The following is a 15,159-nucleotide window of genomic DNA, read 5'->3' as shown; positions in this document are numbered from 1 at the left end:
GTTAGTGGTGGCTGTTTAACAGTCTGATGGCCTTGAGATAGAAGCTGTTTTTCAGTCTCTCGGTCCCAGCTTTGATGCACCTGTACTGACCTCGCCTTCTGGATGATAGCGGGGTGAACAGGCAGTGGTTCGGGTGGTTGATGTCCTTGATGATCTTTATGGCCTTCCTGTAACAACGGGTGGTGTAGGTGTCCTGGAGGGCAGGTAGTTTGCCCCCGGTGATGCGTTGTGCAGTCCTCACTACCCTCTGGAGAGCCTTACGGTTGAGGGCGGAGCAGTTGCCGTACCAGGCGGTGATACAGCCCGCCAGGATGCTCTCGATTGTGCATCTGTAGAAGTTTGTGAGTGCTTTTGGTGACAAGCCGAATTTCTTCAGCCTCCTGAGGTTGAATAGGCGCTGCTGCGCCTTCTTCACGACGCTGTCAGTGTGAGTGGACCAATTCAGTTTGTCTGTGATGTGTATGCCGAGGAACTTAAAACTAGCTACCCTCTCCACTACTGTTCCATCGATGTGGATAGGGGGTGTTCCCTCTGCTGTTTCCTGAAGTCCACAATCATCTCCTTAGTTTTGTTGACGTTGAGTGTGAGGTTATTTTCCTGACACCACACTCCGAGGGCCCTCACCTCCTCCCTGTAGGCCGTCTCGTCGTTGTTGGTAATCAAGCCTACCACTGTTGTAGCTCAGTTGGTAGAGCATGGCGCTTGTAAAACTTGATGATTGAGTGCACACATGACTGAGTCGCTTTGGATAAAAGTGCGCTAAATGGCATATACTACTACTACTACTACTATACTACTATATACTACTGTTGTGGTGAACAGGGAGTACATTGTAAATTGTGTATAGAGATTGACCTGACATTTATTATGTACCAGTACAGAGTCAATGTGGAGGCTATATAGAGGAGGTACCAGTACAGAGTCAATGTGGAGGCTATATACAGAGGGTACTAGTACAGAGTCAATGTGGAGGCTATATACAGGGGGTACCAGTACAGAGTTGATGTGGAGGCTATATACAGGGGGTACCAGTACAGAGTCAATGTGGAGGCTATATACAGAGGGTACCAGTACAGAGTCAATGTGGAGGCTATATACAAGAGGTGCCAGTACAGAGTCAATGTGGAGGCTATATACAGGGGGTACCAGTACAGAGTCAATGTGGAGGCTATATACAAGAGTTGCCAGTACAGAGTCAATGTGGAGGCTATATACAGGGGTACAAGTACAGAGTCAATGTGGAGAATATACAGGGGGTACCAGTACAGAGTCAATGTGGAGGCTATATACAGGAGGTACCAGTACAGAGTCAATGTGGAGGCTATATACAGGGGGTACCAGTACAGAGTCAATGTGGAGGCTATACACAGGAGGTACCAGTGCAGAGTCAATTTGGAGGCTATATACAGGGGGTACCAGTACAGAGTCAATTTGGAGGCTATACACAGGAGGAACCAATCAGGCCTTTATGGTAGAGTGGCCAGATGGAAGCCACTCCTCAGTAAAAAGGCATATGACATCCAGCTTGGAGTTTGCCAAAAGGCACCTAAAGACTCTCAGACCATGAGAAACAAGATTCTCTGGTCCGGTGAAACCAAGATTGAACTCTTTGACCTGAATGCCAAGTAAGGGCTATTTTATCAAGAATGAGAGTGGTGGAGTTCTGCATCTGATGACCTGGCCTCCACAATCCCCTGGCCTCAGCCCAATTGAGATGGTTTGAGATGAGGCAGAGTGAAGGAAAAGCAGCCAACAAGTGCTCAGCATATGTGGGAACTCCTCCAAGACTGTTGGAAAAAGCATTCCAGGTGAAGATGGTTGAGAGAACGCCAAGAGTGTGCAAAGCTGTCATCAAGGCAAAGGGGTGGGGCTACTTTTAAGAATCTAAAATATATTTTGATTTGTTGGACACTCTTCTTTGTATTACTACGTGATTCCATATGTGGTATTTCATAGTTGTGACGTCTTCACTATTATTCTACAATATAGAAAATAGTTTTTTTTTAAATAAGAAAAACCCTTGAATGAGTGCTTTGTCATTATTGGATATTGTGTGTAGATTGATCAGATAAAACATTTTTCAAATAAAACAACCACTTTTAGAATTAGGCTGTAAGGTAACAAACTGTGGAAATGTCTAGGGGTCTGCATGCTTTCAGAATGCACTGTATCTACACTAAAACAACCATTTAGAATTAGGCTGTAAGGTAACAAACTGTGGAAATGTCTAGGGGTCTGCATGCTTTCAGAATGCACTGTATCTACACTAAAACAACCATTTAGAATTAGGCTGTAATGTAACAAACTGTGGAAATGTCTAGGGGTCTGCATGCTTTCAGAATGCACTGTATCTACACTAAAACAACCATTTAGAATTAGGCTGTAAGGTAACAAACTGTGGAAATGTCTAGGGGTTTGAATACTTTCTGTATCTACACTAAAACAACCATTTAGAATTAGGCTGTAATGTAACAAACTGTGGAAATGTCTAGGGGTCTGAATGCTTTCAGAATGCACTGTATCTACACTAAAACAACCATTTAGAATTAGGCTGTAATGTAACAAACTGTGGAAATGTCTAGGGGGGTCTGCATGCTTTCAGTGGAAATGTCTAGGGGTCTACTTTCTGTATCTACACTAAAACAACCATTTAGAATTAGGCTGTAATGTAACAAACTGTGGAAATGTCTGGAAAGGGGTCTGAATACTTTCTGTATCTACACTAAAACAACCATTTAGAATTAGGCTGTAATGTAACAAACTGTGGAAATGTCTAGGGGTCTGAATACTTTCTGTATCTACACTAAAACAACCATTTAGAATTAGGCTGTAATGTAACAAACTGTGGAAATGTCTAGGGGTCTGAATACTTTCTGTATCTACACTAAAACAACCATTTAGAATTAGGCTGTAATGTAACAAACTGTGGAAATGTCTAGGGGTCTGAATACTTTCTGTATCTACACTAAAACAACCATTTAGAATTAGGCTGTAATGTAACAAACTGTGGAAATGTCTAGGGGTCTGAATACTTTCTGTATCTACACTAAAACAACCATTTAGAATTAGGCTGTAATGTAACAAACTGTGGAAATGTCTAGGGGTCTGAATACTTTCTGTATCTACACTAAAACAACCATTTAGAATTAGGCTGTAATGTAACAAACTGTGGAAATGTCTAGGGGTCTGAATACTTTCTGTATCTACACTAAAACAACCATTTAGAATTAGGCTGTAATGTAACAAACTGTGGAAATGTCTAGGGGTCTGAATACTTTCTGTATCTACACTAAAACAACCATTTAGAATTAGGCTGTAATGTAACAAACTGTGGAAATGTCTAGGGGTCTGAATACTTTCTGTATCTACACTAAAACAACCATTTAGAATTAGGCTGTAATGTAACAAACTGTGGAAATGTCTAGGGGTCTGAATACTTTCTGTATCTACACTAAAACAACCATTTAGAATTAGGCTGTAATGTAACAAACTGTGGAAATGTCAAACTGGGGTCTGAATACTTTCTGTATCTACACTAAAACAACCATTTAGAATTAGGCTGTAATGTAACAAACTGTGGAAATGTCTAGGGGTCTGAATACTTTCTGTATCTACACTAAAACAACCATTTAGAATTAGGCTGTAATGTAACAAACTGTGGAAATGTCTAGGGGTCTGAATACTTTCTGTATCTACACTAAAACAACCATTTAGAATTAGGCTGTAATGTAACAAACTGTGGAAATGTCTAGGGGTCTGAATACTTTCTGTATCTACACTAAAACAACCATTTCCAACATGTAAAGTGTTGGTCCCTGTAAGCTGTAAAAAAAAATCCCAGAAATTTCATAGGCACAAAAAAAAGTGTTATTTTGCTATTTTGCGCACACATTTGTTTACATCCCTGTTAGTGAGCATTTCTCCTTTGCCAAGATTATCCATCCACCTGACAGATGTGGGATGTCAAAAAACGATTAAATAGCATGATGTCATGACCATTTTCAAACCCAATGATAACAAATGACAATCAATAGCTCTGACCCGGGATCTTAGACCATTGGTTTTAATAATAATTAGTCAAAGACTCAGTTTATGCAAAAACATAGTACAGTTTAGAGTACAGTTTATAGTACAGTGTATAGTACAGTTTAAGTACAGTTTATAGTACAGTGTTAGTACAGTTTAGAGTACAGTTTAGAGTACAAAGTTTAGAGTACAGTGTATAGTACAGTGTATAGTACAGTTTTACAGTTTAGAGTGTAGAGTACAGTGTATAGTACAGTGTATAGTACAGTTTATAGTACATTTAGTACAATACAGGAACGTTCTAAAGTCCATTATACAAAGACATCCATTTTATAGCTGGTATCCTGAATACTTCCACACAAACAGTAGGTATCCTACGCACATACTTCCAACACAGACATTTAGAATTAGGCTCACAATGTAACACAACTGTGGTAATGTCTTCCACACAAACAGGGGTCTTCCACACAAACAGTAGGTATCCTACTCACATACTTCCACACAAACAGTAGGTATCCTAGAATACTTCCACACAAACAGTAGGTATCCTACTCACATACTTCCACACAAACACAAACAGTAGGTATCCTACTCACATACTTCCACACAAACAGTAGGTATCCTACTCACATACTTCCACACAAACAGTAGGTATCCTACTCACACTTCCACACAAACAGTAGGTAACTCACATTTCCACACAAACAGTAGGTATCCTACTCACATACTTCCACACAAACAGTAGGAAATCCTAGGGGTCTGACATACTTCCACACAAACAGTAGGTATCCTACTCACACTTCCACACAAACAGTAGGTAACCATTTCCACACAAACAGTAGGTATCCTACTCACATACTTCCACACAAACAGTAGGACTCAATACTTCCACACAAACAGTAGGTCTGAATGCTTCCACACAAACTGTATCTACACAAAAAACATCCTACTCACATTTCCACACAAACATTAGGTATCCTACTACATACTTCCACACAAACAGTAGGTATCCTACTGTCAAACAGGGGTCACACAAACAGTAGGTATCCTACTCACATACTTCCACACAAACAGTAGGTATCCTACTCACAACTTCCACACAAACAGTAGGTATCCTACTCAACAAACAGTAGGGGTCTCACATACTTCCACACAAACAGTAGGTATCCTACTCACATACTTCCACACAAACTAAAACAACCATTCCACACAAACAGTAGGTATCCTACTCACATACTTCCAACAAACAGTAGGAAATCCTACTCTGAATACTTCCACACAAACAGTAGGTATCCTACTCACATACTTCCACACAAACAGTAGGTATCCTCCAACATACTTCCACACAAACAGTAGGTCCCATATCCTTTCACACTGACAGTAGGTAACATACTTCCCACAAAAGGTTTCCTACTCACATACTTCCACACAAACAGTAGTTATTTGCTCACATTTTCCACACAAACATTTGTTTACATCCATGTTCCACACAAACAGTAGGCATTTCTCACATACTTCCACACAAACATTATCCATCACATACTTCCACACAAACAGTAGGATCCTACTCACAACTTCCACACAAACAGTAGGTGATGTCATTACACAAACATTTTCAATCCACAATGATAACAAATGACAATCAATAGCTTCCACACAAACAGTAGGATCCTACTCACATACTTCCACAAACATTGGTTTTAATAATACTTCCACACAAACAAGGATCCAGTTTATACTTCCACACAAACAGTAGTACAGTTTACAGTACAGTTTATAGTACAGTGTATACTACATACTTCCACACAAACAGTTTATAGTCCACACAAACAGTGTATACATACTTCCACACAAAGTTTAGGTAGTACAGTTTAGAGTATCCAGTTTCCACACAAACAGTAGGTATAGTACTCAGTTTCCACACAAACAGTTTAGAGTACAGTTCCAGTACAGGTATTATTCACATACTTCCACACAAACAGTAGGTATCCTACTCACATACTTACACAAAAGACATCCATTTTCCACACAAAGCTAGGGTATCCTACTCACATACTTCCACACAAACAGTAGGTATCCTACTCACATACTTCCACACAAACAGTAGGTATCCTACTCACATACTTCCACACAAACAGTAGGTATCCTACTCACATACTTCCACACAAACAGTAGGTATCCTACTCACATACTTCCACACAAACAGTAGGTATCCTACTCACATACTTCCACACAAACAGTAGGTATCCTACTCACATACTTCCACACAAACAGTAGGTATCCTACTCACATACTTCCACACAAACAGTAGGTATCCTACTCACATACTTCCACACAAACAGTAGGTATCCTACTCACATACTTCCACACAAACAGTAGGTATCCTACTCACATACTTCCACACAAACAGTAGGTATCCTACTCACATACTTCCACACAAACAGTAGGTATCCTACTCACATACTTCCACACAAACAGTAGGTATCCTACTCACATACTTCCACACAAACAGTAGGTATCCTACTCACATACTTCCACACAAACAGTAGGTATCCTACTCACATACTTCCACACAAACAGTAGGTATCCTACTCACATACTTCCACACAAACAGTAGGTATCCTACTCACATACTTCCACACAAACAGTAGGTATCCTACTCACATACTTCCACACAAACAGTAGGTATCCTACTCACATAGTTCCACACAAACAGTAGGTATCCTACTCACATAGTTCCACACAAACAGTAGGTATCCTACTCACATACTTCCACACAAACAGTAGGTATCCTACTCACATACTTCCACACAAACAGTAGGTATCCTACTCACATAGTTCCACACAAACAGTAGGTGAGTTTTATCTCCGTAGTTCTCACCACAGTGTATCACTACCCAGCCGACAGGTCCATCCCCCGAGATTAGGGAAACCTTGAGAAGTGCTCCCTGTGCTCGCATAGGTTCCTCCGAGGCCTAGCCAGGTCGGTTCAAACACAGTTTTAATTGTTCTACGGTATTTTCCTAGGCACCCACATACAAGTTCAAATCCTACGCTACACCTTGCTCAGACAGTCTGTGTTTTTCCACTATACAGATACATTGTTTAACCTAATTCTGACTAAAACTACACACATCGTAAGATTATAATTTTATGATTCTAATCAATTTCATACAGTATATAAGGTTTCAGAGTGGAATTATTTTATCATTATCTTTCAACAAATACATTATTTTATCACATGATCATTACACAGTTGCACCTTGTGCTGGGGGCAATAAAAGGCCACTCTAAAATGTGCAGATTTGTCACACAATGATACAGATGTCTCAAGTTGAGGGAGCGTGCAATTGGCATGCTGACTACATGAATGTCCACCAGAGCTGTTGCCAGAGAATTTAATGTTAATTTCTCTACCATAAGCTACGTTGTTTTAGAGAATTTGGCAGTACGTCCAACTGGCCTCACATGTATGGTGTTGTGTGAGCGAGCGGTTTACTGATGTCAATGTTGTGAACAGAGTGTCCCATGGTGGTGGTAGGGCTAAGGTATAGGCAGGCATAAGCTACGGACAACGAACACAATTTGATTCAATCGTTGGCAATTTGAACACACAGAGATACCGTGACGAGATCCTGAGGCCCATTGTCGTGCCATTCATCCACCGCCATCACATCATGTTTCAGCATGATAATGCACGGCCCCATGTCAGAACAATCTGGACACAATTCCTGGAAGCTGAAAAATGTCTCAGTTCTTCCACAGCCTGCATACTCACCAGACATATCAACCATTGAGCATGTTTGGGATGCTCTGGATTGCCTTGTACGACAGTGTGTTCCAGTTCCCGCTAATATGCAGCAACTTTGCACAGCCATTGAAGAGGAGTGGGACAACATTCCACAGCCATTGAAGAGGAGTGGGACAACATTCCACAGCCATTGAAGAGGAGTGGGACAACATTCCACAGCCATTGAAGAGGAGTGGGACAACATTCCACAGCCATTGAAGAGGAGTGGGGACAACATTCCACAGCCATTGAAGAGGAGTGGGGACAACATTCCACGTCCATTGAAGAGGAGTGGGACAACATTCCACGTCCATTGAAGAGGAGTGGGACAACATTCCACATCCATTGAAGAGGAGTGGGACAACATTCCACAGCCATTGAAGAGGAGTGGGACAACATTCCACAGCCATTGAAGAGGAGGAATGGGACAACATTCCACAGCCATGGAAGAGGAGGAATGGGACAACATTCCACAGCCATGGAAGAGGAGTGGGACAACATTCCACAGTCATTGAAGAGGAGTGGGACAACATTCCACATCCATTGAAGAGGAGTGGGACAACATTCCACATCCATTGAAGAGGAGTGGGACAACATTCCACAGCCATTGAAGATGAGTGGGACAACATTCCACAGCCATTGAAGAGGAGTGGGACAACATTCCACAGCCATGGAAGAGAAGTGGGACAACATTCCACAGCCATTGAAGAGAAGTGGGACAACATTCCACAGCCATTGAAGAGGAGGAGTGGGACAACATTCCACAGGCCATTGAAGAGGAGTGGGACAACATTCCACAGGCCATTGAAGAGGAGTGGGACAACATTCCACAGGCCATAGAAGAGGAGTGGGACAACATTCCACAGGCCATTGAAGAGGAGTGGGACAACATTCCACAGCCATTGAAGAGGAGTGGGACAACATTCCACAGCCATTGAAGAGGAGTGGGACAACATTCCACAGCCATTGAAGAGGAGTGGGACAACATTCCACAGCCATTGAAGAGGAGTGGGACAACATTCCACATCCATTGAAGAGGACAACATTCCACAGCCATTGGGACAACATTCCACAGCCATTGAAGAGGAGTGGGACAACATTCCACAGCCATTGAAGAGGAGTGGGACAACATTCCACAGCCATTGAAGAGGAGTGGGACAACATTCCACAGCCATTGAAGAGGAGTGGGACAACATTCCACAGCCATTGAAGAGGAGTGGGACAACATTCCACAGCCATTGAAGAGGAGTGGGACAACATTCCCACAGGCATTGAAGAGGAGTGGGACAACATTCCACAGCCATTGAAGAGGAGTGGGACAACATTCCACAGCCATGGAAGAGGAGGAGTGGGACAACATTCCACAGCCATGGAAGTGGAGGAGTGGGGCAACATTCCACATCCATTGAAGAGGAGTGGGACAACATTCCACAGCCGTTGAAGAGGAGTGGGACAACATTCCACAGCCATTGAAGAGGAGTGGGACAACATTCCACAGCCGTTGAAGAGGAGTGGGACAACATTCCACAGCCATTGAAGAGGAGTGGGACAACATTCCACAGCCGTTGAAGAGGAGTGGGACAACATTCCACAGGCCATTGAAGAGGAGTGGGACAACATTCCACAGCCGTTGAAGAGGAGTGGGACAACATTCCACAGCCGTTGAAGAGGAGTGGAACAACATTCCACAGCCGTTGAAGAGGAGTGGGACAACATTCCACAGCCGTTGAAGAGGAGTGGGACAACATTCCACAGCCGTTGAAGAGGAGTGGAACAACATTCCACAGCCGTTGAAGAGGAGTGGGACAACATTCCACAGCCGTTGAAGAGGAGTGGGACAACATTCCACAGCCATTGAAGAGGAGTGGGACAACATTCCACAGCCATTGAAGCGGAGTGGGACAACATTCCACAGGCCACAATCAAAAGCCTGATCAACTCTAGGCAAATGGTGGCCACATCAAATACTGACTGGTTTTCTGATCCATACCACTACCTTTTTCTTAAGGTATCGTTGACCAACAGATGCATAGCACTATTCCCAGTCATGTGAAAACCATAGATTAGGGCCTAAATAATTTATTTAAATTGACTTTTTTCTGTAAATCAGTCAAATCTTAGAAATTAATGCATTTTGTGTTTATATTTTTGTTAATGTACAAAATTGAAAAATGATGCAGACAATTACATTGATGGAATCAACAATCTATGTTCAATATTAAAGCAGAACTTCCCCCAAGGTCTGAGTTACAATCTATGTTTAATATTAAAGCAGAACTTCCCCCAAGGTCTGAGTTACAATCTATGTTCAATATTAAAGCAGAACTTCCCCCAAGGTCTGAGTTACAATCTATGTTCAATATTAAAGCTGATCTGAGTTACTGAGTTGGGAATCGAACTGAAATGAGAGCAAAGTACGACATACAAAATACAGTACACTTAGCCCATTTACACCGACATTAAGACTTAGCCCATTCTACATGGACATTTAGACTTAGCCCATTTACACAGACATTAAGACTTAGCCCATTTACACGGACATTAAGACTTAGCCCATTTACACAGACATTTAGACTTAGCCCATTTACACAGACATTAAGACTTAGCCCATTTACACGGACATTAAGACTTAGCCCATTTACACAGACATTTAGACTTAGCCCATTTACACAGACATTAAGACTTAGCCCATTCTACATGGACATTTAGACTTAGCCCATTTACACGGACATTAAGACTTAGCCCATTTACACGGACATTAAGACTTAGCCATTTACACAGACATTTAGACTTAGCCCATTTACACAGACATTTAGACTTAGCCCATTTACACAGACATTTAGACCTAGCCCATTTACACAGACATTTAGACTTAGCCCATTTACACAGACATTTAGACCTAGCCCATTTACATGGACATTTAGACATAGCCCATTTACATGGACATATAGACCTAGCCCATTTACATGGGATCCTTCTGTAGCTCAGTTGGTAGAGCATGGCGCTTGTAACGCCAGGGTAGTGGGTTCGATCCCCGGGACCACCCATACGTAGAATGTATGCACACATGACTGTAAGTCGCTTTGGATAAAAGCGTCTGCTACATGGCATATATTATTATTAGGTAAAGCTTCTCCAATGTGTGCATTCTCTTATGTTCTTTCATGTGCCCTGACCGGGTAAAACTCTTTCCACACTGGGAGCAGTAGTACATCTTCTCCCCTGTGTGTATTCTCTCATGTGTTTTCAGGCTCCATAACTCAGTAAACGTTTTTCCACAGTGAGAGCATTGATGAGGCTTCTCACCTGTGTGTGTTCTCTCATGCATTTTCAGGCCCCCTAACTGGGTAAAAGTCTTCCCACAGTGAGAGCAATGATGAGGCTTCTCAACTGTGTGTGTCCTTTCATGCCTTTTCATGTTGCCTAACTCTGTAAAACTCTTTCCACAGTGGGAACAGTCGTGTTGTTTTGACGATTTGGACGTCTCTGGTTCCTCTGAGTCTGGTCTTTCTCCTGCCAAAGACAGAGTGTTTATTTAAATACAGACCTGAATGAAACCTCCACAACTCTTGCTAGGAGGTTAAATCAGATCCCTCAATAACCTCTTACTAGTTTTAACAAGCTTGGTGTGATTTTAAAACAAATGATGTTGTAAGGTTTACTGGTAATTACTGATATGTTTACCTATTTTATTCATTATGTTCAATAATCTGAGGCCAGTTTTAACAATCGTAATCCTGTTTTATAAGTCAGAACACAAAAAACGACACAGTTCTATGACACTGAAGACACAGACATCACTGGATTCCTATCGAGCAGGTGGTTGTAAATATATAACCTTCATCGCTGTATGATACAGAATGTGAACTACACACTTCCTTAAACCTAAAATAAGTCCAAAACTTGTTTTTACGTCAAAGACAGACACAAAAGCACATCAGTAACAAAAAAGGGTTCATTTTTTTGTGACGTTCACAAATATTCAACACACATATATATATACACACATACATACAGTGGGGCACAAAAGTATTTAGTCAGTCACCAATTGTGCAAGTTCTCCTACGTAAAAAGATGAGAGGCCTGTAATTTTCATCATAGGTACACTTCAACTATGACGGACAAAATGAGAAAAAAAATCCAGAAAATCACATTGTAGGATTTTTTATGAATTTATTTGCAAATTATGGTGGAAAATAAGTATTTGGTCACCTACAAACAAGCAAGATTTCTGGCTCTCACAGACCTTTAACCTCTTCTTTAAGAAAGTCTACCATCAGTAACACACTACGCCGCCAGGGACTCAAATCCTGCAGTGCCAGACGTGTCGCCCGGCTTAAGCCAGTGCATGTCCATCTGAAGTTTGCTAGAGAGCATTTGGATGATCCAGAAGAAGACTGGGAGAATGTCATATGGTCAGATGAAACCAAAATACAACTTTTTTGGTAAAAACTCAACTCGTCGTGTTTGGAGGACAAAGAATGCTGAGTTGCATCCAAAGAACACCATACCTACTGTGAAGCATTGGGGTGGAAACATCATGCTTTGGGGATGTTTTTCTGCAAAGGGACCAGGACGACTGAACCGTGTAAAGGAAAGAATGAATGTATAGTGAGATTTTGAGTGAAAACCTCCTTCCATCAGCAAGGGCATTGAAGATGAACCGTGGCTGGGTCTTTCAGCATGACAATGATCCCAAACATACCGCCCGGGCAACGAAGGAGTGGCTTCGTAAGAAGCATTTCAAGGTCCTGGAGTGGCCTAGCCAGTCTCCAGATCTCAACCCCATAGAAAATCTTTGGAGGGAGTTGAAAGTCCGTGTTGCCCAGCAACAGCCCCAAAACATCACAGCCCTAGAGGAGATCTGCATGGAGGAATGGGCCAAAATACCAGCAACAGTGTATGAAAACCTTGTGAAGACTTACAGAAAACGTTTGACCTCATGTCATTGCCAACAAAGGGTATGTAACAAAGTATTAAGATAAACTTTTGTTATTGACCAAATACTTATTTTCCACCATAATTTGCAAATAAATTCATAAAAAATCCTACAATGTGATTTTTCTGGATTTTTTTTCTAATTTTGTCTGTTGTAGCTGAAGTGTACCGATGATGAAAATTATAGGCCTCTCGCATCTTTTTAAGTGGGAGAACTTGCACAATTGGTGTCTGACTAAATACTTTTTTGCCCCACTGTATGTTAATCTCTCTGTATATGGTTGATTCTGTGGGAAAGTCAACCTGAACATGGGTAAGCAGAAGCTTGAAACGTCACACACACCAACTGGTACCTTTTGTATAACTTCAATCGGTTGAACTTGTTTTAAATATATATATTTGACATTTTTAACAAGTTCTGTAGATCAGATATTAATGAAGCAATACAGACCACATTGAAGTGTCTGGAGTTCAGTTTGTATGTTCTACAGTCTAGTAAAGACAGGGGGGGTTGACTGGGACAGACAATGTAACGCATTGGAGTGTCTGGAGTTTAGTTCTAGAGCAGACATGGGCAAACTACGGCCCGCGGGCCACATACGGCCCGTTAGGCTTTTTAATCCGGCCCGCCGAACTTGTCCAAATTATAGTAAAAACCTCATTTTTTTTCCCCTTTCCCTGCAATGCCCACGTTTCCCCAATAGATGGAGCACTCAAAACACATTGACCGTTGTTGGAGTGGCGCGTATTTCTCTTTATTTCACTTTAATTTTCACTTCGTTTCACGTCACCATTAAGCCCTTAAGCACAGCAGCGGTACAGTAGCTTAATTAACACGCCGCACATCGCTCTTAATTTAAATTTTCAGCTGCAGGTAGGATATTTAATACAGCCTATGTCTGTGTGCTTGGCAACGATACACGTGTACAGTTTGCGCGTGAAGGCGAGTGCGTCCGTGGCGAGTTTATAGAGCGCGCGGTCAGGACAATCCATCCATGATTTTGCGGAGTTTAACACAAGTAGATATTATTGAGCTTGAGTATTTCGTTGTGTAATAATATGCTTTGAATGTTGAAAGTGATTCCATTTTTCAATAAATGTTGATTTCTTTAACTTTGCAACTTCGATTGAAACTTATTAAAAACAGACGCAATCTTGATAAATCACAGTGCGTATGTTATTTTAATCTATTTACATTTCCTCCTCCCAGTATCTGCGAAATAGTATGTAAATGCCATATCTTGCATATTCCTTGAGACAAATTTATTAACTGATAAGGGCTATTTTTCACATTTGAAAGACAGTTAATAAATTGGGTTGTAGTGTTCTTACTGTGCTATGAGGTTTGCACACACTGCATTTAATGCTTTAGTATATCCGGCCCAAACACTCCCTCCAAATGCTCCTGGCCCGGCCCCTCTGTCAAATTTTAGAACCCATTGTGGCCCGCGAGTCAAAAAGTTTGCCCACTTTAGTAAATACAGGGGGGATGACTGGGACAGACAATGTAACATCTATAATGTTTTTAGGAACGTTTTTTGTAAAACATGAACCTTACATCAGATTATCTTGAAACTTTCTAAATCTAACTTACATCAAGGTTTTATATGGTCTATTGGTTTCTCTCTTTTCATTGGCAGAATCCTTTTTCAGTGTTATGATATTCATAACATCCATATCCACCAGTCTATCTTCATGTCAACTAACAGAACTCCGCTGGTTGTCCTGGTAACAGATACCAGTGGGCAGATCTATTGTATTTGTTCAAACTAAATTACAGCACTTACTTTGATGAGTCAAATCTGATCCTTTCTTCTCTTCTCCTCTTCTCACAGTTCCACTCAGCCCCGTTGTTTTCCTGCAGTCCACCAGCAGCACAGACAACCTCTTCATACCCAGCAGTAAGGTGCTACCGGGAGAGGCACGACACGGGGACTCCGGGAGGGAGGAAGGGCTAGCGTTGTCCTGGTAACCATAAAGAGGGGACACAGACGCACATCATTATGGATGCTGATGTCACTGTTGACAAAGTGCTTTACGGAAACCCAGCCCAGACCCAGATAGAGAAAGCTGTATGCTAGACCAGACCAAGCTGTATGCTAGACCAGACCAAGCTGTACCATCTGGTGTTCTGATCTGGAGAGACTCTCCTCTGCCTCGTCAGCATCAGGATGTTGTTGAGGCTCCCCAGAGGATCCACCATAGTCATGTCTCTCTCCTGTGTAAATGAGAACATCAAACAGATGGTAAACTTATGATCTTCTATTGCAATCACAGGGTCTTACAAGAGGCATGAAAATGTCTAAAAAGTGCCTAAAATGGCCACATTCATCATGATTTTGTAAAATATTGTTTGATGCAAATGTATGCACCAATATTGAATTTTAAAAGCCTGTTATATTAGA

The 15,159-nt window shown here is 41.6% G+C and overlaps 1 protein-coding gene across 1 annotated transcript; it reads right to left on the bottom strand.

Annotated features, from left to right (window-relative positions):
- Nucleotides 1–9,656: 9,656 nt before the first annotated feature.
- Nucleotides 9,657–14,928, bottom strand: LOC124002797 (zinc finger protein 2-like). Its single transcript, XM_046310535.1, has 3 exons — nucleotides 14,875–14,928; nucleotides 14,542–14,719; nucleotides 9,657–11,329 (listed from the first exon to the last, which is right to left on the bottom strand). Exons 1-3 carry the CDS (start codon nucleotides 14,875–14,877, stop codon nucleotides 10,917–10,919), a joined length of 594 nt encoding a protein of 197 aa, XP_046166491.1. The 5' UTR covers nucleotides 14,878–14,928; the 3' UTR covers nucleotides 9,657–10,916.
- Nucleotides 14,929–15,159: the final 231 nt, after the last annotated feature.

The sequence above is a fragment of the Oncorhynchus gorbuscha genome, linkage group LG18 (genome assembly GCF_021184085.1).
Source record: "Oncorhynchus gorbuscha isolate QuinsamMale2020 ecotype Even-year linkage group LG18, OgorEven_v1.0, whole genome shotgun sequence".
Lineage (NCBI taxonomy): Eukaryota > Metazoa > Chordata > Actinopteri > Salmoniformes > Salmonidae > Oncorhynchus > Oncorhynchus gorbuscha.
Note: the sequence above shows the minus strand (reverse complement) of the source record. Positions and strands in the feature narration are given on the sequence as shown.